Genomic DNA, 23,460 nt, shown 5'->3' with positions numbered 1-23,460 from the left:
TAACATTGTATTTTTCCCTTGTCTTAAAGAGTCTGTTAAATGATTCAGAGGTGGCTCAGACTGAAGAATCTACCCACAGTATGGGAGACCTGGGTCGATCACTGGGTCAGGAACATCTCCTGGAAAAAAGGATGGCTACACACTCCAGTATTTTTGCTGGAAAATTCCATGGACAGAGGAGCCTGGTGGGCTACACTCCATGTAGTGGCAAAGAGTCAGACATGACTGAGCTACTAACCTTTCACTTTCTTTCACTTTCACCATATTTAGTGGCTTCTTGCCTTATGTATGTAATGAGGGTTTGAATTAGTTGGTTTCAAAGGTTTCTTCCCCTAGTTAGTAATTTCTTTGCAAGCTTATTGTTTTTAAAACTTTTTTGTAGTTTAATAGTTCAAAAGCAAGTAGGTAGTATAGGGATAAACTGTAATTTTAAAATTCCTTGAGTCTTCTGTTAAGTGATACTGATCCACACAAAAAATTGCACTTATATGTTTATAGCTGCTTTATTGTTATAATTGCCAAAAATTGTAAGAAATATAGATGTCTTCAACAGGTAAATGGATAAACTATGGCACATTGATACAGTGAAATGTTATTTAGCAATAAAAAGAATGAGCTGTCAAGTCATAAAAAGATATGAATGAAACTTCAATGCACCTTTCACAGTATAAGAAGCCCGTCTGAAAATGTTACTTTATGATTCTATCTATATAACATTCTGAAAAAGGAAAAATATATAGAGACAGTAAAAAGATCAGTGATTTTCTGGGGGATTGAAAAGAAGAAAGAGGAATTATTAAGTGGAGTGCAATGGGTTTTGAAGACAGTAAAACTATCCTTGTGTGATAATGTAATAAATAGTGGGTTCATGACACTATACATTTGTCAAAAGCGTAGAACTGTGCAATACACAGAGGGAACCCTAATGTAAACTGTGGATTTTAGTTAATAGTGATGTATCTATATTGGTTCATCACAGTTGTAACAGATTTACCACACTAATGTAAGATGTTAATATTAATGGAAAAACTGTGGCATGGAGGATGGTAAGTAGGAGAGGAGAATACAGAAACTCTTATTTTCTGTACAGTTTTTCAGTAAATTTAAAACTTATTTTTAAAACTAAAATCTATTAATTAAAAGATGCTAATGCCTGAGAAAAAGGTTAAAGTATTGAGTATACAAAGTAATGGAATAACTATGCTAAGTCGCTTCAGTCGTGTCCGACTCTGCGACCCTGTGGACAGCAGCCCACCAGGCTCCCCTGTCCACGGGATTCTCCAGGCAAGAACACTGGAGTGGGTTGCCATTTCCTTCTCCACGAATAACTATAAGTGGTGTCTAAGTAAAGTAGCAAAATAACATTATTTGAGAATATGTTTCTTTTTATTGTTAATACAGTCCTTATCTGTCTTATTATTTTTTTTAACAATACCTATAGTCTTTTCTGTTCCTATGTTTATTTTTATTTTCTTTTTGGTTGTTTCTATTAGGTGTACTAGCCCTATCTTGGTACCCACCTGATTTGAATGATGAGAATGGAGAACCTACTGATAACTTGGTACCAACTATTTTGGATAAAGCTCATAAATATAATCTGAAGGTATTTAATTTATTTTATTGAGATATAATATTAGATTAGTTTAAGGTGTCCCAGCATAATGATTTGATTTATGTATATATTGTGAAATAATTGTCACAATTAGTCTAGTTAACTTTTATCAGCACACATAGTTCCTTTTTTTTTTCCCCTATGATGAGGATTTTTAAGTTGTATTCTTTTAGCAAGTTTTAAATATACCATGCAGTATTATTAACTATAGTTATGAAGCCGTACTTTACATCCCGGAAGCTTACTTATTTTATAACTGGAAGTTTATGACTTTTAGCTATCTTCACGCACTTTACCCGCCCCCCATCTCAAGCAGTAACAAACCTGTTCTCTGGATCTGTGAGTTGGTTGTTTTATGTTTTGTGGGTGTGTGTGTGATTGCTGTTTTGTTTTTGATTCCGTATATAAGTGAGATCATATGGTATTTGTCTTTCTCTGACAGGCTTATTTCACTTAGTATAACACCCTCAAGGTTAATTGATGTTGTCACTAGCGGCAACATTTCCTGGTTTGTTGTTGTTTTTTTTGACTGAATAATATAATATTTGTGTGTGTGTATACACCAACCATTTTTTGTTATTCATTCATTCATCATTATGGATGCTTCCAGCATGTATATTTCCATTTCCTGGGTATTGTAAATAATGATGCAGGTATATTTTCAAGTTAGTGCTTTTGCTTCCTTTGGATAAGTACCCAGTAGAAGAATTGCAGGATAATATGTTTCTATTTTAAATTATTTCAAGACGCTCCATACTATTTTCATAGTGGCTGCATCAATTTATATTCCCACCAAAGTGAACAAGTGTTCCCTTTTCTTTTCATGGTCGCTTATTTCTTGTTTCTTATTTCTTTTTTTTTTTTGATAATAGCCATTCAAACAGTTATAAGGCAATATCTCAATGTGGTTTTGTTTGTTTTTCTGCTGATGTGTTAGTAGGACTCGTTTGTATATTTAGATATTAACACTTTTTCAGATACATGGTTTGCAGGCATGGTCTCCCGTTTATTATGTTACCTTTTCGTTTTTTAGTGGTTTCCTTTGCTGCATGGAAGCTTTGTAGTTTGATATTGCGCCACTTGTTTATTTCCAGTTTTGTTGTTTTTGGTTTGATGTCAAATCCAAAGAAATCACAGCTAACACCAGTTTCAGGGAGCTTACCACTTTTGTTTTCTTCTAAGAGTTTTATGGTTTCAGATCTTATGCCTCAGAACTTAGTCCATTTTTGGATATTTTTTTTGTGTATAGTGTAAGGTGGTTAGGTTTCTTTATTTTGCATGTGGCTGTTCAGTTTTTCTAACGCTACTTATTGAAGACACTGTCCTTTCCGTATTGTATATTCTTAGCTTCTTTGTTGCAGATTAATTGACCACAGGTGCCTGGGTTTATTTCTGGGCACTGTATTCTATTCTGCTGATCTATGTGTTTTTATGATGATACCAAACTATTCTGATTACTATAGTTCTGTAATATAGTTTGAAATGAAGTATGGTGCCTCCAACATAGTTCCTTTTTCTCAAGATTGCTTTGGCTTTAGGGTCTTTTGTGGTTGCATACAAATTTTAGAATTGTTTGTTCTATTTCTGTGAAAAATGCCTTTAGTATTACATTGAGTCTATAAGTTGCTTTTGGTAATATGGATATTTTAATAATATTAAATCTTCCAACCCATGAGTGTGTGATATCTTAACATCTACTTTTTTTTTTTAATGTCTGTCATTAACGTATAGTTTTCAGGGTACAGATCATTCACCTCCTCAGTTAAGCTTATTTCTAGGTAGCTTATTCTTTCTGATGCAGTGATAAATGAAATTGTTCCATTAATTTATCTTTCTTCATTCATTCTTAGTGAAATTTAAGAGGTTTTTGTATATTGATTTTTATATCCTGTAAGTTTACTGAATTTGTTCATTTTAAGTTTTTTGATGAAGTCTTAAGAGTTTTCAGGATGCCACATATTGTCGTCTGTCAACAGAGACTGTATTGCTCTTTCCTTTCTGAATGTGATGCCTTTCATTCCATGTTGTTGTTATTGTTACATTATTGCTCTGGCTACGAATTCCAGTGCTGTATTGACTAAAACTGGTGAGAGTAGGTATCCCCGAGTTGTTGTTGATCATGGATAAAAAGCGTTCGGCTTTTCTCCCTTGAGTCTGATTTTAGCTGCAGTATTGTGATATGTGGCCATTATTTTGTTGAAGTATTTTTTCTCTATACTCACTTTGTTGAGAGTTTGTATCATGAATGGGTGTTGAGTTTTGTTGAATGCTTTTTTTTTTCTGCTTTTTTTGAGATGATCATATGAATTACATGGTTAATTTTGTGAATGTGTATCACATTGATTTGATAGTGTCAATTCATCCTTGCATCCCTGTAATAAATCCCACTTGATCACAGTGTATGCTCCTTTTCTTGTATGTTCAATTCAGCTTATTAATATTTTTGTTGAGAATTTTTGCATCTCTGTTCATCAGGGATATTGGCCTTTAATTATCTTTTATTGTGGTGTCCTGACTGGTTTTAGTATCAGCATATTGCTTGTCCCATATAATGAGTTTGGAGGTGTTCCCTTCTCTTCAAATTTTTGGAAGAATTTGATAGGATTGGTATTAATTCTTCTTTGACTATTTGGTAGAATTCACCAGTGAAGCTTTCTGATGCTGGGTTTTGTTTGTTGGAGATTTTTGATTACTTATTATTTCCTTTCAAGTTACCTACCAGTCTGTTCAGATTTTTCTTTCTTAATGATTCAGTCTTGGAAGGTTGTATATTTCTAGAAATATATCTATTTGTGGTGTCTGTGGAGTGTTAAAATCTTCTGTTATTATTGTATAGCTGTTTTACTCTTTAGGTCTGTTAATATTAGTATTTATATTTAGATGCTCCTATGTTAGGTGCTAACATATTTACAAATGTCCTATCCTCTTATTATACTGATCCCTTTATCACTGTGTGATGAACTTCTTTCTCCTTTCTTCTTACTGTCTTTGTTTTATATTCTACTTTGTCTCATATAAGCATTGCCACCCCAGCTTTCTGTTGGTTTCCAAGAGTGTGGGATATATTTTTTCATCCCTTTGCTTTCAGTCTGTGTGTGTTTGTACATCTAAGTGAGAATCTTGTGGGTAAGATAAAGATGACTTTTTAAATCCATTTAGTCACTCTCTGGGTTTTTGCTTTTTTTCTCCCTCCAGAATTTTGTCCATTTTCACTTAATTATTGATAGGTATGGAGTTCTTGCCATTTTGTTAATTATTTTATAGCTGTTTTATAATTTCTTTTTTTTTTCTTTCTACTTTTCCTGCTACTCTTTGTGATTTGATGATTTTCTGTAGTGGTATTCTTAAGTTCTATATTCTTTATCTTTTGTGTCCCTACTCTAGGTTTTGCTTCATAGTTACCATAAGGCCTATGTAAAACAATTTAGAGTAGTCTATCTTAAGTTGACAACAAATGAACTTTGATAACAGTCTTAAAGCTCTATGTTTTTACTTTTATTTTGTATTTTTGAAGTCTTCATTTACATCATCTTACCTTGTTTATTCATAGCAATTACTGTGCTTATAATTATTTTTACTGTTTGTCTTTTAACCTTCATACTAGCACTTTATATAAGTGATTAATCTTGTTTATAACATTAGCTTTTTCTAATTTTTCTATATGTTAATTTTTACCAGTGAGGTTTATATGCTTATGTTTTTTCCTTTTGTTTTATCTTCAAAAGTCCCTTTAACATTTCTTGTAGGACTGGGCTATTGGTCATTACTCTTATGACCAATAATACTCTTTATTTTTTCTGGATAACTCTTTAAATCTCTTTCAATTCTGAGTGATAACTTTGCCATACTGAGTATTCTTGATTGACCGTTTAATTCTTTTCAGAGCTTTAAATGTATCATGCCACACCCTTCTGTATTTTTTCAGCTAGAAAATGTGCTAATAGTCTTATAGGGGTTCCCTTGTAGATAAGAGGTTGTTTTTCTCTTGCTTCTTCAAAGAGTCTGTCCTCTAACTTTTGACAATTTATTTATATTACATATTGGTGTGGGTTTTCTTAACTTCATCTTGGTTGGAACTTTCAGGGCTTCCTGGATGTGGCTGTCTGTTTCCTTCTTCAGATGAGGAAAGTGTTGAGTCATTATGTCTTCATACAAATTTTCTTCCCCTTTTCTCTCCTCATTTTGGGACTCATGTAAATAATTGTGTTCTTGATGTTTTCTCATAAATTCCTTAAGCTATCTTTGCCCTTTTTTGTTCCTTTTTCTTTTTGCTGCTCCAGTCGGAAGAATTCAACTGCCCTGTCTTTTAATTCATTGGTCTCTTCTTTTGCTTCTAATCTGCTTTTGACCCCTCTTGTTTGTCAGTACAGTTGTATTCTTTAACCTCATCATTTCTGTAGAGTACTTTGCTATATTTTCTATTTGTTGAAATTCTCACTTTTTTCATGTTTTTTCTCCTGACATTGGTGAGCATGTTTATTAGTTATTTTGAACTTTTTGCCATGTAAATAATTTACATTATGATAATCTCATTTTCATTAAGTATATTCCTGAAGTTTTTATCTTGTCCTTTTCTTTGGAACTTGTCCTTTTTTTCAGTTTCCCTGACATTCTCTGTTGGTTTCTGTGTATTAGATCAGGGGTTCCCAGTCTCTAGGATCTAATGCCTAATGATCTGAGGTGGAGCTTACATAATAATAATAAAGTGCTCAGTAAAAGTAATGTGACTGAGTCATCCTGAAACCCCCAGGCCATGGAAAGATTGCCTTCCACAAAACCAGAACCTGGTGCCAAAAAGCTTGGGGACTGCTGTATTAGATAAGATGACCTCTCCTCCCAGTTGTGAAGGTGTTACTTCATATAGAAGATAACCGTTAATGTTTAACCCTGTCCTGTTCCTTGGCTGTCTCTCTATCCTTGTGATTGTCCAAGCCGCCTACTTGGGTCTCAGGCTCCCAGCAAGACCTGCCTGTGTCCTGAAAGGGAGGATCTCAGTCAGCGCCTAAATTTGGGCTTATTGGAAGCCAGACTTTGGGCAGCGGCTTTTAGGTTGTACATGGATACCTCTCTCCATGGGCGTCTGGGAGCTGGACCTTTCGCTCTGCTGTCTCTGTATTGAGTCCTGCCTGATAGTTAAGGACCATTTCTTCCTTTGTGTCATCTAGTTAGATCCATGAACTCAAGACCCACTCGCCACTAGAGCCAGGCATCAAGGGTTGTTTCTTCTGGACAGCGGCCGCAGAAGTTGGTGCACCAGAGATGGGCAGAAGCTCCTTTCTCAGAGATAACCAGTGACCTGGGGCTGGGCAGAGGGTCTTTTGAAGTTGATGTCCGGTTAGTTCCCACGATTGCAGCTGGCCCTAGACTTGCGTTTGATTTGATGCCTTCCCCTCAGGCCTAATCTATGAAAATAGAACCACAGTCCTCTTTCACCGAGAGATTGGTGCCTGTTGTTACCTCTCCGCTTTGTCCACTGAGTTGTTGCTGCTTATGTTCTCTTTCTCCGTTTGTTTCAGTCCTGTGGGCTCACAAATGCTAACCACTGTGACAGCCAGAGCCAGATGATCAAGGTCGCACCCCCTTAGCTTCAGTGGCAAAAACCAGGTCACCAGACATGTGCACAAGCTTCTTTCTGGGAGATGCCAGTGACCTGGAGTGAGACGGAGGAGGACACCAAGGTGGCTCTGGCCGGCCTTCTTGGTCTGGAGAGTGTTCAGTAAGCTTCTCCGTATGCCCTAAATTACATGCGTGCCACTTAAGCTGAAGCTTTAAGATAAGTGTCTCAGTCTCTTTTACAGAAAGACTAGGCAATTTTAACTATCTTTTTGCTGGGCCCTGGGTGTTGGTGTAGTGAGTCCTCTTGAACTTTCCTATGTAATGTTTCTGAGTTCACTATAGCCTTGTGTGTATCATGGACACAAGCCCTGTTAGCTTTCACCGTTAAATGTTTGGGTATTTGTTGCTTAGGTGCAGGTCTTAAAAGTTGGGGTACCAGATGTAGAGTTCAAATTGCTCCTCAAAAAGAAGCTCAAGAGTTGTGTGTTTTCCTCCTGTTTGTGGGTCTCCGTACCAGGGGCGGAGTTTACGGCTACATCGTGACTCAGCCTCTCCTCCCCATTTCAATATCAGTCTTCTATGTTTTTGCACCAGCTGTAGGAGTACTCAGCTAGTTTTTGGATTTCTTTCAGAGAAAATTATTCCTTGTATAATTGTACATTTGGTATGTCCCTGGTAGGAGGTGAGTTATGGATCCCCCTACATTGCCATCAAGAACTAGAACCTCTAAAGGTATTTTATTATCAAATTACTGACAATTTGATAATAAAATACTCATGGACTATTCTGTGGGATATAAGGAGAGTAATTGCAATTTTGGAGCAGTCATTTTAATTAAAACTTGATGTGAAAATAATGACTTAGAATCTTTTATAATAATATATTTTCTCTTGAAAAATTTCTGAGTTCCAAGCCTCATCTAGAGTATAATTTACTAAAGACTCCATTCTATTAATATTTTTGTGTATATGTCCTATTTTCATTATAGCAGAAAAGAGAGAATTGCAGTGTTCTTTTATAAAGCTAATGATTAGTGAGATTTACATATGTAAGTATCTTGGATGTCAAAGATTTACTGAAAATAAATTTTGTTAACCATATGAGTTCAAATATTTCTAAAATAGTTAGAAAACAAACTACTGTCTAAAAATCTGTCAAAACTGGATTTTAATTTAAACCTTGTATAGCACATACATATATGTATGCACACACACACACACACACACAGACACACACACAGAGACATTCATACACTCATGTACCTAAAAACTGCAGGGGAAAGTCTGAAGGCAGTTATAAGGCCCATATAACTGAAGGCAGTCATATTCTACCCATATAGTAAGATGTGTTACAACTGTGGGGAAATTTCATTTATTTCAGAAATTAATGAATCATGGAAACAAATAGAAGTAATGATTAAAAGGATTTTGAATAGCACTACAAAGGAAATTTTTATAATGAATAGCAAGCAAGAGAATAGAAATTATTTTTAAAATCCAAGGATGCTTTTCAAAAATTGGTTATGTAGTAGTTGGCAACATTAAGCTTAATAAATTCACAAAAGAACATAACAATACAGGCTGCATTCTCTGTCCATATTCAGTTCAACCGAACATTAAAAGTAATGCCAAATAGATGTTTCATTAATCATTTAGTTGCTACGTTGTGTCAGACTTTTTGATCCCATGGACTGTAGCCTGCCAGGCTTCTCTGTCTGGGATTTCCCAGGGAAGAATATACTGGAGTGGGTTGCCATTTCCTTCTCCAGGGGATCTTCCTGATGCAGGGATCGATCTAGGGTCTCCTGCATTGCAGGAGATTCTTTACTGTCTGAGCCACCAGGGAAACCCTCAAACTTTTTTTTTTCAACTTTTTAGTATAAAATTGTCTGGAATTTTAATTATAATGTTATAACTAAAAATAACACTTCTTTTAAAGTAAAGATCAAAAGTGAAAATTTAAGATGATATAAAAATAAATAGCACTAAGATTATCAATACCAGTGGGAAATGGATGATGAAATAAATGAAAATTACAAGGAGGGGTTAATAAGGATGACATAAGCAATTAATTAAATAAATACAAGACCTTCAAAATCAATAGCCTTGATAAATTATTTTTCCACTCTTGGGAAGAATAAAATAAACCACTAGCAAGATTAAAATAAAGGAAAAATAGCCAAAGCATAATATCAAAAATTGAAAGGGAACACTAGACCTATAGAGATAGAAGCCCATTTAAGATTGTATATTGCCATATTTAAAATATGGGCTCCCCTGGTGGCTCAGATGGTAAAGAATCTGCCTGAAATGCAGGAGACCCAGGTTCGATCCCTGGGTCGGGAAGATTACCCGGAGAAGGAAACAGCAACCCAGTCCAGTATTCTTGCCTGGACAATTCCATGGACAAAGCAGCCTGGTGGCTACACTCCCTGGGGTCTTAAAGAGCTGGACACGACTGAGTGACTTAGCACTTCCATATTTAAAACATATAAAAAATGAGTAGTATTCTTGTAAAACACAAAGTTGATTTTTGTGCAGAGAGAAGTTTAAAAATTAAATTGACTTACATCCTAGAAAATTTTTATTGAATGTACGTCTTCCTCAAATACCAGGTCTTACCTAGCAATTCTATTCAACCTTTCAGAACAAGTTGATGCTTGTGGTAGTGAAATACAGTGGAAGGTTTTCTCATTATCTATTGCTTTATAACAAATTACCCTAAAACTCGGCAGTTTAAAATAACAAAGACTTTGTATCTCGCACAGTTTCTAAAGGTCAAAAATCCAGAAGTGGTTTAGCCTGGTCAGTCTGGTTCAGGATTTCTTAGAAGGTTGTAATCAAGCTGTTGGCTGATACTATAGGCACCTGAAGCTAGAGGGTCTACTTCCAAGTTTTCTTATGTGGTAGTTGACATACCTTAGTTTCTTTTAGCTGTTGGAATGAGACTCAGTGCCTTTTTTTTTTTTTTAATTAAATTGTAGTTGTTTTAGATATATGAGACTTAATTTGTGGACAGCCTCTCCACAAGACTCCCTATGTCTCCTTATGGCTGCTGGCTTCTCCCATAATAATGGTTGGAGAGAGTTCAGTGGAGAAGGTGCAGTGTTTTGTGATCTAGTTGAGGAAGTGATTATCACGTATGCCCTATTTGATTGGTTTTTCTGCTGATAAACCTATCCTTGTACAGTGTCCAAGGCAAATGCACAGGTTTTGAAATATCAGGAGATGGGGATCATTGGTGGCCGTGTTGGAGACTGGTTACCAAGGAAAAATTGCAAATTTATTCTATAATGATAACACAATGTTGACTCAAAAAATAAGGATAGCACAAGAAATTTAGAGAGTGACCTCATTAATGAAAATATATGCAAAATTTCCAAAGAAAACTTACTTGAGAAGTGTTTATTAACAAGAATCTAAGAGTGGATTCAGGAGTATGAAATCTTAATCCAGATTGCCTACATTCAATCCTAGTTCAACCATTTACTAGTTGTGCCTCAGTTTCCTCATTTCTCAATGGAAAAAGTAACAAAATCTATTAATACCTTACATAGGGTAATACATGTGAAGCACTTAGTTACTGGCACATCTTAAGTAAATTAAGTTTTACTGATTATTTAAAGGAGCTAAAACCTGATTATCTTGATATTAAACTTTTGAGGGAATAAAAACTCATTACTGATAGAATTCTTAATAACCAAAGTTCTTTAACTTGATAAAGGATATTCTTTAGTAATCTATATCAAACACCATACTTAATGGATAAACATTAATGTTTAATGCTCAGTAAACCGCAGTCAGTCAAGAATGCCCTCAATAGTCAATGTCACTTAATACTGTAATAGAAAGTCTGAACAAAGTGGTTTAACTTAAGTATAAAAATGTATTCTAAGTAAAATTTTCATTTTTGTACATAGAAAATATTTACAAAACCTGTGAATATACTAGATATAATGAGTCCAGTAAGGTAACTAGAACCAGAGAAATATGCAAGTCAATAGGATTCATATATAACAAGAGAAAATATGAGAAAAACTACATTGAGAATAATATTAGCAGTAGATGTACAAAGATATTGTTGGCATTTTATTGAAGGAAATGAAAGATTTACATAAATGAGAAAACATGAATTTTATGGAAAGATTCAAAATTTCAAAAGTAACCATTCTAACATTTGTATTTCATTTTCAATATAATTTATAAATTGAATGCAGTCCCAGATAAAAGTTTCAGTGAGATTTTAAATGAAGAATTTGACAGGCTATTCCACAGTTTATAAATGTTAGGAAAATGTTAGACTTTTTAAAAATGTTTATTAAACATTTAAAACTTGTCTTCCCAGATACTAAAATGTGTTTTAAAATGACAGAAATTAAGAGTATAGCATTAGCATCAATATATACACAGAGATCAGTGAAAATAATAGAGGGTCTAGAAACAAGTCATTTTATATGAGAATCTAATGTAATTCAAGAATCATTGAGAATGAGGTGTAAAAGGAATGTTTATTAATGATCTTAACTTTATGATATTGGTTTAATTTTTTGAATTATCTATCCTGCTCTTTTTGTGTGCTTGGGCATTAATTTACATGTCTAATAATTCTGCTTCTCAAATTGTTCTTTCTTCAAATTTCTTCTTTTTCAATGCAGTATGTTTGCAAATCTTACTGAAGACATGAATTAGAGTATCTTTTAACTAGAGACTATGTGCCCTGAGGTTGCTCTCACTCTTAAAAACTTCTTGCAGTTTATAGAGCTAAATGGGACATAGGCTGATTTGTCCAATACAGATAATTGAGTAAGTTCTTTTAAGAGAGAATATGGATCCCGGTTGAAATATTAATGTCCAAATAAAAATGTGAAAAATTAGTCTTAATATTCCTTTTGCAGCTTAAAGACTCGGTAGCTACTGGGGAACACAATGGAACTCTAGAGAAATAGCTAACTAGGCAAGAATTTTCTTACTCCTGTCAGGGAAGCCTCCTCCTTTATAATGCTGAAGGTAAGGAAGCGTCTCTTAAATTAGCTGACTGGCAAGAGCTGTCACATGCCACGTCCTCAGTTTCTTCCGGTGAGCCCTTATTGGTGCTTGAAATCTGCGAGTAGACAGACCTATAGGTTCTGGCATCAGCTCTGATTCTGCATAGTTAGTACTGTAGTGTTGGTCGCTCAGTCGTGTCCAACTCTTTGCAATCCCATGGTCTGGAGTCCACCAGGCCCCTCTGTCCATGGGAGTCTTCAGGCAAGAATACTGGACTGGATTGCCATTCCCTTCTCCAGGGGATCTTCCCAACTCAGGGACTGAACCTGGGTCTCCTGCATTGCAGGCAGATTCTTTACCATTTGAGCTACAGGGAAGTCCGTTGATTCTGGACAAACATGATTTATTTTCCATAAAGCAGATCTAAAGGCCACTTTTTTTTGTCCAGGCTCTACTATAATCCTGGGAGATGGGAAATAAGAGGCCTCCATAATTCAAGAGAGCTGGCAGTTTTAGTCCTTTCAGGACATTCTTAAAGGTAAAGTGAAATGTTCTGATGCATGATGATAGCTGGCAGGTTCTATTTAAAGCCTCTGTGCAGGAGAACGTGGCCAAGAGGTGTGGTCACCAGCATACTTAATCTCTCTGTGCTTCAGATTGTATATATCATGATCAGAAAAATGTGGAACCAGTCAGGGTAATAATTTCCAAAAAATTTAGAAACATTTCTTGGTCTTGTGTCTGGTAGTGAACTCGATCCAGTGCCAAAAAATAAACCAGGAACCACGAGACTGGAGTTCTTGTCCCAGCTGAGTACTCTGGGATCTTCAATTACTTACTTCATCTTTTTGACTTATCTGCTTCATTTCGAGAATGACAGGATGAAGTGATAAGATGGTTTTATTTATTATTTTTTGTGTAATTTCTGTTGTGTTGGCATTCAGCATCAATATTTTATAATTAGATTAAAATTTTGTTTTTGTAGAGTGAAAAACTTTGCTTCCAAATATGAGGAAAAGTTAGTGTTTAATTAATGATAATAACTTACTAGAATAACTGAAACTTCTAAGGCAATATGATACAAATAGAAGAATAATAGTATTGTGAGTTCTGTGCTGATAAACTTGGGTCTAAATTCACAAAACTGTTCACACCTGAAACCTTAAATATAAAATAAATGGGTTCATTATTAACACGTTTTGCCTGCTAATCTTGAAGGAAATAACCTGCCCTTTCCCCCAATTTGATTAGTATAGATTTACTTTGCCTTTTCCCCCACAAAATGGCCCTTCAACTTATCAATGATTTTACTTTTAAAATATTCTAATGATTATAATATGTCTACTTCATTCTTGATTAATGTGCTTCTCATTCTTTGCTTGAGTTTGTTTTACTGTTTCTATTTTTTGAGATGAAAATGTTTTTATTTTCATTCTTTGCTTAGGAATAGAGAGTTTTTAAGGAATTAGCCTCACAGTTAAGCTTTTGTCATAGCTCATTAGTTTTGATTACATAATGCTTTAACCAATATTCATCTCTAAATACACTGTGATTGCAATGTTATTTATTATTATTAACTTCAACTGAAAGTCATTTAGTGAGTGCCTTTGAAGTCATAAGCAAGCAAAAAAAATTTTGACAATAATAAAATGTTATTCTACATTATATTTTACAAATGTACACTAATTACTTTTGGAAGAGTGAGTAAAAGTGAAAGTCTGTCAGTACTAAAATGTAAATCATGATTTTTCAAAAAGATTTAGATATCGGCTCTTTTATATACTTGTCTGCATATTCACTAGAACAAGTACTATAGCAGTTTTAACTGTCATTGAGTAGTCTGGTTTTGTAGAGACTAAAAATTTCCCAGCTGGAATTCTCCAGGCCAGAATACTGGAGTGGGTAGCCTTTCCCTTCCTCAGGGGATCTTCCCAACCCAGGGGTTGAACCCAGGCCTCCTGTATTGCAGGCAGATCCTTTATACCAGCTGAGCCACAAGGGAAGCCCGAGAATACTGGAGTGGGCAGCCTTTCCCTTCTCCAGGGGATCATCCCAACCCAGGAATTGAACCAGGGCCCCCTGCATTGCAGGCGAATTCTTTACCAACTGAGCTATCAAGGAAGCCCAAATATATTCTTAAACACCATCTATTTCATTCCCCCACCTCCCAGCCTCTGGTAACCACCATTCCTTTCTGTGTTTTCAAGTTCATTTTCGTTTGGATTCCACTATGAGAGATACATAAAATACTTGTCTTTCATTGTTGGGTCTGTCTCACATCATGATATTAATGTTCATCTACGTTGTAAACAAATGGCAGCGTTTCCTTTTTGGTCATGACTGAGTATATTTTCATGGTGTGTGTGCACATGTTTTATTCATTCATTTATTCATTGATAGCTTTTACATTTTCATTGGAGTAGAGTTATTACTGCTGTGTTAGGTTCAGGTGTACGCATGTCCACTTTTCTTAGGTTCTTTCCCCATGTAGGTTATTCCAGAGTATTGAGTGAGAGTTCCCTTTTCCCAACAGTAGGCTCTTACTAGCTTTCTGTTTTATATATAGTAGTTTATGTCAATCCTAGTCTCCCAATTTATCCCTCCCCCTCATAACCCATGTACCCATAAGTTAGCTTTCTACATCTGTGATTCTGTTTTGTAAGTAAGTTCTGTGCTTTTTTTCTTTTAGATTCCACATATAAATGACATCATATATTTGTTTTTCTATTAATATGTCTGACTTGTAACAGTGTGGCAGTCTCTTGGTCCATCCATGTTGCTGCACATGGCATTGTTTTGTTTTATGGTTGAGTAGTATACCACTGTATATATTAATATGCACCACATCTTTATCCATGCCTCTGTTGATGGACATTTAGGTTGCTTGCATATCCTGACTTTTGTAAGCAGAGCTGCAGTGAACAGTGGGGTGCAGGTATCTTTTCAAATGATGATTTTCCTACAGTGTACGTCTAAGAGTGGGATTACTGGGTCATATGGTAGCTCTGTTTTTTACTTTTTCAGGAACCTCCATGCTGTGGTCTGTAGTGGCCGTACCAATTTACTTTCCCCTGGACAGTGTAGGAGGGTTCTTTTTCCCCTACACCCTCTCCAGAATTTATTTTGTATACATTTTTTGATGATGGCCTTTCTAAGCAGTGTGATGTGATACTTCATTGTAGTTTTGGCTTGCATTTCTCTCACGTGTTAGCTGTGTTGAACATCTTTTCATGTGTGTTTTGGCCATCTGTATGCCTTCTTGGAGAAATATCTGTTTAAATCTTCTACCCATTGTTTCAATTGTGGTTTTTTTTTATATTGAGTTGCATGAGCTGTTTGTGTATTTTAGAGATTAATCCCTTTTTGATTAATCCCTTGTTCTTTTGTCTCAAGATTGACTTTGGCTATTCAGGGTCTTTTGTGGTTCTATACAAGTCTGAGGATTATTTTTTCTATTTTTGTGAAAAATGACATTGTATTCTGATGCAGTTTGTGTTGAATCTGTAATTAGCTTTGGGCATTATTGACATTTTAACAGTATTAAGTCTTCCAGTTCATGAACTCAGTCTCCTTAAATGTTATGGTCATTTCCTGGTTCAGTCTTGGAATGATTCTAGGAAAGTGTACACTTCTAGGTTATCTGATTTTTTTGGCTTATAAGTATTACTGGCAGTCTCTTATCACATGTATCTCTATACTCTCAGTTACAATGTTTTCTCTTTCATTTCTGATTTTTTTTGTCTTCTCTTTTGTTTTCTTACTTGTGTTTGAGTGATCTAGTTTCATTCTTGTGTATTATGTCCAGCCCTTTGAAAAGCACCCAGATTTTACGTAAAAGAAACCCATTTGCTAATTTTAAAAGCATTGGTCTGAGAAGCCAAGGCCTACTGGGATATTCTGTGGGAAAAGAGGCGGGAGGTCTCTCTTCACCCTCCGCTTACTAAAGCCAGCAGGGCAGGTGCCCTTGCGCTCCACACCTCCTCACTCCAGGTAGTGGGCGGCATCACTGGGGGCTCCCTCTGTCATGCTCCAGAGCACAGTATTTCTAACACTGTTTTCTAATACCATTTACTGAAGACTCCTTTACCCATTGTATGTTTTTGGCTCCTTTGTTATAGATTACATGACTGTTTATTTGTGGGTTCTTGACCTTTTAATTGTAATATGTCCTGGTGTGGTTTTCTTTGGGCTCATTTTATTTGGCATTCTTGGGCTTCTTTGACCTGGATGTATTTTCTCCCTTGGGCTAGGGGACTTATCAGTTACTCCTCTCAGTAAGTTTCCTGCCCCTTTCTCTCTTTCCGCTCTTTATAGGATAGTGTCACATGGTAAGTGTCCCCAAAGTCCCTTCATTTGTCTTCACTGTCTGTCATGCTTTGTGCTGCTCAGATCGGGTAGGAGCCTCTTGCCCTCTTTTTCTGCTTCTAGTCTGCTGTTGAACCTCTCTAGTATACTTATCAGAACAGCTATTACATTCTTCAGTTCTGTGATCTCTTTATATTTTCTCTTTGTTGCATTTTCACTGTATTCAGCCTTTCTTCCCCCCTTGACTTTGCTTAGCATTTTTATTACTACTACTTTCAGCTCTTATCAGGTTACTTACTTATCTCTGATCCTTTAAAGTTTGTTTTTTTCTGAGGTTTTTATCTTACGTTCTTTCATTTGGAGCATATTCCTCCCAGTAGGTGTCTTCATTTTGCTTGACTGTCTTAGTTTCTGTGCATTTAATGACACACTCGCCTTTCTCTGTCTTGAAGCACTGACCTTGTATATAAGATGAATCTTACCATTTAATGCTTCCCTAACTGTCTCAAACCTTTGTGGTTGTTTAAGCAGCCTATTTTGTTTTTAATAGCTTCTAATAGTTGAAGGTATGCCAAGAGCAGTGTCCTTTAGGTGCTGCCTGAAAGCCTCGTGTTGATTGTGGCTGATTGAAAGTCAGACCCTCAGGCAGCAGGTTTTAACAAGTATGAATATATTCACTCTTACAGGACCACAGTGTAAGCTCCCCTGGCCTCCAGATCCAGGTGATCAACAGGTGTTCCTTCATGGCACCTGCAAAATCCAGGTCACAGGGCAAGTAGACGCTCCTCTCTGGGAAATACAGGTCACAGGGCATGTAGACGCTCCTCTCTGGGAAATACTGTGCTCTGGAGCATGGCAGAGGAGACCCCAGTGATGCCGCCCACTGCCTAGAGTGAGGCAGGTGTGGAGCCCAAGGACGGCACCTGCTGGCTTTAGTAAGCGGAGCGTGAACAGAGACCTCCCGCCTCTTTCCCCATAGAATATCCCAGCAGGCCTTTGCCTCTCAGACCAATGCTTATAAAATTAGCAAGTGGGTTTCTTTTCCATAAAATCTGGGGACTTTTCAATAGGGCTGCTTTTGCACTGGTCCCTGGACTGAGTGAGTCTCCATGCAAGCCTTGAAGAGCTACATCTCTTTGGATATTCAAAGCCAGATATCTTGGGGACTCATCTTTCATGTGCTGGTCTTAGAAATTGGTATGCCAGATGTGGCATGCAGACTATTTATTCCTCAGGGAGAAGCTCTGGGTTTTGAGTTCTCTCTGGATTGTACGTCACTACTGGGGATGGGGTCTATGACGAGATTCTGTCTCAGCCTTTCCTACCTGCTTTAGTTTGATTTCCCTCTCATATACCAGATGAGATGAGGTCACTCCAGTAGGTTCTTTCTGGAAGAAGCTGTAGATTTGGTTTGCCTGTGGAGGGGGAGGTAAGTCAGAATTGTCTTACGTCACCCTCTTGAAGCAGAACCATTTTATTTTTCCTAATAGAACAGAGATATAGTTATTTCAATAAAATTATACAGTAAAACTACAAAGAAACAAAAATAGTTGATCACCGAGATTATCTGAGTTTTGTAAACAAAGTTAACTGTAATCATAAGTACATGAAGGAAAATAACCAGAAAAAACACAAAAAATAATTTTAAAATACACCACCCCAGTTGTCCCAGCACATGGAAACTTTTCCATAAACAACTTCTACTTGGTCACTTTTCAGTCCTGTGTTCAAATCTGCATTCTGAAATTGGTGTTCCACCATAGTTTCCACCTGCATGTACTGTCTTTTTCATCCCTCCACTTTGAGTCTCTGTGCATCCTTAAAGCTTAACTGGGTCTCCTGATAACACACCACACAGTTTGGTCTTATTTCTTTATCCATCCAGTCACTATGTGCCTTTGACTGGTGAATTCAATATATTTACATTCAGAGTAATTATTGTATGTAGTCTTATTGATTGCATTCTGGTTTTGTATTGTCATTATTTCTTTTTTTCTTATCTCTTTCTGCCTGCATTTGTAAATTGGTTATTTTTCATGGTGATATGCTCTTCTACCCCCCTCTTATGGATCTGCTCTAAATTTTTGCTTTGTGGTTATCAAGGGAGGTTATATAAAACATCTGTTAGATATAACAGTCCATTTTAGGTTTATAGAAACTTATCTATAACCCCGTAGTTCAGTTCAGTTCAGTTCAGTCGCTCAGTCGTGTCCGACTCTTAGCAACCCCATGAATCGCAGCACGCCAGGCCTCCCTGTCCATCACCAACTCCCAGAGTTTACTCAAACTCATGCCCATCGAGTCGGTGATGCCATCCAGCCATCTCATCCTCCGTTGTCCCCTTCTCCTCCTGCCCTCAGTCCCTCCCAGCATCAGGGTCTTTTCCAGTGAGTCAGCTCTTCACATGAGGTGGCCAAAGTATTGGAGTTTCAGCTTCAGCATCAGTCCTTCCAATGAACACCCAGGACTGATCTTCTTTAGGATGAACTGGTTGGATCTCCTTGCAGTCCAAGGGACTCTCAAGCGTTTTCTCCAACACCAAGTTATCCACTATTTTGCTCCTCCCTTTTGTATATTGATGTTATAATTTATTCTTTTTTATTGTATATTTATTAACAACTTATAGTAGTTATTTTTCCTACTTTCATTTAACCTTTAGACTATAGTTGAGTGTACGTGTGGCAGCTCAGTCATGTCCGACTGTCTGCAGCCTCATGGACTGTAGGCCGCCAGGCTCCTCTGTTCATGGGATTTCCCAGGGATTGAACTTGCATCTCTTGCATCTCCAGCATTGGCAGGCCGTTCTTAAACACTGGAGCTACCTGGGAAGCAGTTAACACATCACTGACTGGGGGATTTTTACAGAAACTAACGCCTATGGCTTTAATACATTTCCAGGCAATAATGTGTTAACACACCATCCTACTACAGAGTTACAGTGTTTTAAGTCCAATTGTATATCTCTCATCTTTACCAGAGTACTGTGTAATTTTTTATGTTTTTATTTCAGCTTGAAGAACTTTCAGCATTTCTTGCAAGGCAGATATAGTGGTGAACTCCCTCAGATTTTGTTTATTCTGGAAGGGCCTTTACTTATCTTTTCTAGCTGAAGGATAACTTTGCTCAATAAAGTATTCTTGGCTGATCATTTTTATCTTTCAGTTCTTCAAATATGTCATTCCACTGCCCTGAGGCCTAGAGTTTCTACAGATAAATCTGATAGACTAATGGCAGTCCATTGTAGGGTTCATTCTTTTTTTTCCCCCTGATATTACCTTTAATATCTTGGGGAATGTCCTTTTGCATTGAGATAATAGGATAATCTACTAGCTTTAGTGGACTTCTATGTCCAAGTCTCTCCTCAGATTTTGGAAGTTTGCATCTATTATTTCTTTAACTCCCTGACCCTGCCTTCTGTGTCTGGTATCCCGTTTATCCTGACATATTTTTCAGGATATATGGATGAATGTCTGTAGATCATGTAGGCTTTCTTTGATCTTTTTTTTCTCTTTCAGTTCTCTCTTCTCCTTTGTGTGAGTTCAAAATTTCTCTCCTCCAAGTCAGTCATTCTGTCTTCATGTTCTCTGCCCTGCTAAATATTCTCTGTACTGCATGCTATCTAGTTCTAGAATTTTTGGTTCTTTTGAAAACTTCATTCTCTTTAATAAAGAATTGTTTATTCACATATTCATGATTTTATTGAATTGTCTTGAGTTTTCTTGTAACCTGTTGAGTTTTTCATAACATCTGTTTTCAACTGTATCAGATAGTTTGTAATATTCTGTGCCTCTGAGTTTGGCCGCTAGAAATAGACAGTTTTTCTGTGATGCCATGTTTCCTTGATTTTTCATATTTGTTTTAGATTTGCACTTTTCTTTTTGCATATGAATTAGCAGATACCTTCTTAAGTCTCTTCTTGTTGCCTTCAGCAGATGGTATGTTACTGCAGTGTTAATATTAGAGTTTTTACTTTGTGAGTTTGTATCTGCTCTAGTCTTCTCTGTTTCCTCTTTTGAGTGACTTTTTAAACTCTTCTGCCCTCTCTTTTGCTTTTTAAAAGGTTGCTGTACCTCCGGTTTGTAGTTTCTGAGCACGCCCTGCCTCTTCCGGAGCTTCCTCTTGGCAGGCACTTGGGAACCCACACATGAGCCAGGTAGAGGGGCAGTGACGTGTGAGTTTAGCACGGGGCGCACTGGGGAGCCTGCAGACCCGGTAGGGTGATCCGGTGGCTCCTACGTGGACTGCTGCTGAGAACAATCCCTTTCCCACCAACTGAAGTGCTTCTTCGCGTCTTTCCTAGTATCTTCCCTTCCCTAGTTATAAATGTCATATCTTAGTCCTCTCGGTACTGGTGGAGAGAAGGGATTTTTCCGGCGACTTCCAGTCCAGCTGGCTTAGCCAGGCACTTCCTTACCATTTGCTTTTCCCTCTCGGTGTTTCCTTGGGCAGCACTTGATGCTAAGAAAGTCTGTCCACTGCCACCAGGCTAGCATGTATCTGTTTACTTCTTTACTTACCTTTGGCCTCCAGTTATGTGCTGGTCTCTCTCTGGGAGGATGAGACTTCAGCAGGTTCTGTCTCATATGTGAGTGCCTGGCTGGGTCTTCACTGACCCGGTTTTTGCATGACAGGAACAAAGTCTAGGCAGTTTGGCTGACTCCTCTGTTTCCCAGCTCAAATAGAAGTTTGTCTCTTAGCATCTTCGTGGTGGGTGAGACAACTCCTGGGTTCCTTGCCGTAAGACACTAGGTCCTAAAACACCACGGAGGCACTTTTGCTCATGTATGAATAATCTCATGTTGATTTAAAAGGGAATAAATAATAGGAACATTTTATGCCATCATGTTTCTAATCCCACTCTCCAGGACCATCAGGTTTTCACTTAAAGAGGTTCACTTTGGGTGCATGGTTAAAATTAGAAGCATGAAATGAGGAAACATCTATACACTATACTCTATATCTATATATAGAGGAAACATCTATATGACTCTTACTTCCCCTTCTAAAGACATTGCAAACATCTGATTTTTCTGTCATTTTTAAAGTGGTAGTATTGGTTTAATAATTCTGTTTTTTTCCAAACAGAATAGTGAAATGGTGATACATCACTTTATTAATTAAACCTACAAAGAAATATCATTACCATTAATGAGTTAGAAATATGAAGGATAATATTAAGTGTTGTATATCAATAACAGCTTTTTGGATTACTGTAAATGTATTGTTTTCCATTTTATAGAAAGAAAGCCATTTATAGTTTGCAGCTTTACAAGCAAATTCATTTTAATGTAGGATATTTGTTTAAATATGGTATCCTTTATATATAAAATGAAACTTACTTAGAAAATTTTGCATCTAAAGGGAGATTATCCAGGGTTACATTATGTAAGAGTATGAAAATACAAACATCCTTGTCAATTTTCTTTTGATTGAAGTTAAAACGCAAATACTAGAGCTCCTGCAAAGTCTGCCCTACCGGTACTTAGAGTATACTGCAGAAATGAATATATTTTGTTACTACCAAAACCTTTCTTTGTATAATATTACTGAAATTTTATTAAAAGTGGGAAATGAGTTACACTGAATGTTGTCTGACTTTAAAATCAATTTTATGAAAACTAGTAGCACTGATTAATGCAAAATACATTTCACTTTAATTAAGGTAATTGAAAACAAAGACATTTTATATTGCAGTAGCACATAAGTCTCTAATTCCATACATGTTTCATAGGAACCACTCTAAAATTAAAATATTTTCAATAAGTTTATTAGATTTCCATAAAGATTTTTAATGGTAAGTCAGTAAAATTAGTAATAAAAATGAAAGTGCTCATAGTTGTTTTGCAAACTTAAGTAGATAGTACACATGATCTTTTCTTTAAATGACAGTCTATTCCACTAGTAATAAATGACCTACAGAATGGTTTTGGTAGCCAAAATCAATTATTCTTGATTTATATATAATCTTTTTTGGTTAGAAAAATTGAACTTTCTGTGCACAGTATTTTAAAAGTATTTTTGGTTTCTGCTTTCTACTATCATGGTAGTGATGTATAAACCACATCAATAATGAGTATTCTGAAAATTATTGTTCAGTATAGTATGTTTTTGATTTTTAAGTAATTTTGTTATAAATTATCTGAATAGTACGTATTAAATGTAGATTCTTTTGTAAAATGCTATTTTAATTGTACAGGAGAATCTGTCATTTAAAGACATTTGCTATTGACTACATTTAAATGTAAACTTAATGTTCACACATGAAAAAAGAATATAGGTTTTTCTAGATCATACTTTGTTTTTCCTTTTTTTAAAGAAAGATATATCTGAATATAGAATATATTCCTGTTTATTCTTTAACAGGAATATGCATATAGGAGGGACCACTGCACAGTGATCAGACACTTGAACTTTGAATTCAGTTGCTTATATTGCCTCCAGCTGGCAGGGTGATGACTCATTGAACCTGCCTTACCTTTGATTGCTTCATATAGAGATACTACTAGTAACTACCTTATAGAGGTGTGAGAATTAACTGAAGTTAAAAAGTATAAAATATTTAAAGCATTATTTAAAAGAGAAAGCACTTAGTAAACATTATTACTATTTGTTAGAATTTTCTAGCAACTTTTGTGTTCAGTAAGTATTCATCTTACCTTGCCAAGAAAGACTTATACTCTGAGAACTGTAAAACATTAATAAAGGAAACTGAAGATAATTCAAAGAAATGGGAAGATATACCATACTCGAGGATTAGAAGAAGTAATATTGTTAAAAGGGCTATACTACCCAAAACAATCTACAGATTTATTGTGATCCTTATTAAATTATCCATGACATTTTTCACAGAAGTAGGACAAATAATCCTAAAATTCATATGGAACCATAAAAGACCCAGAACTGCCAAAGCAATCCTGAAGAAAAAGAAGAAAGCATGAGGCATAACCCTCCCTTCAGGCAATACTATAAAGCCACAGTTATCAAGACAGCATGGTTTTGGCA

General features: G+C 36.2%; 1 protein-coding gene across 2 annotated transcripts in view; it reads left to right on the top strand.

The window, feature by feature from the left end:
* Positions 1–23,460, top strand: part of MANEA (mannosidase endo-alpha) — a 58,405-nt gene that overhangs the window by 27,164 nt on the left and 7,781 nt on the right. For both annotated transcript variants that reach the window (XM_070450103.1, XM_070450104.1), the window contains exon 3: positions 1,494–1,603. In XM_070450103.1, coding sequence (XP_070306204.1) covers positions 1,494–1,603 — 110 coding nt within the window. The remainder of the gene's footprint in view (positions 1–1,493; positions 1,604–23,460) is intronic.

The sequence above is a fragment of the Odocoileus virginianus genome, chromosome 19, assembly GCF_023699985.2.
Source record: "Odocoileus virginianus isolate 20LAN1187 ecotype Illinois chromosome 19, Ovbor_1.2, whole genome shotgun sequence".
In the NCBI taxonomy this organism is placed as follows: Eukaryota; Metazoa; Chordata; class Mammalia; order Artiodactyla; family Cervidae; genus Odocoileus; species Odocoileus virginianus.
This window is presented reverse-complemented; position numbering and strand designations above follow the sequence as displayed.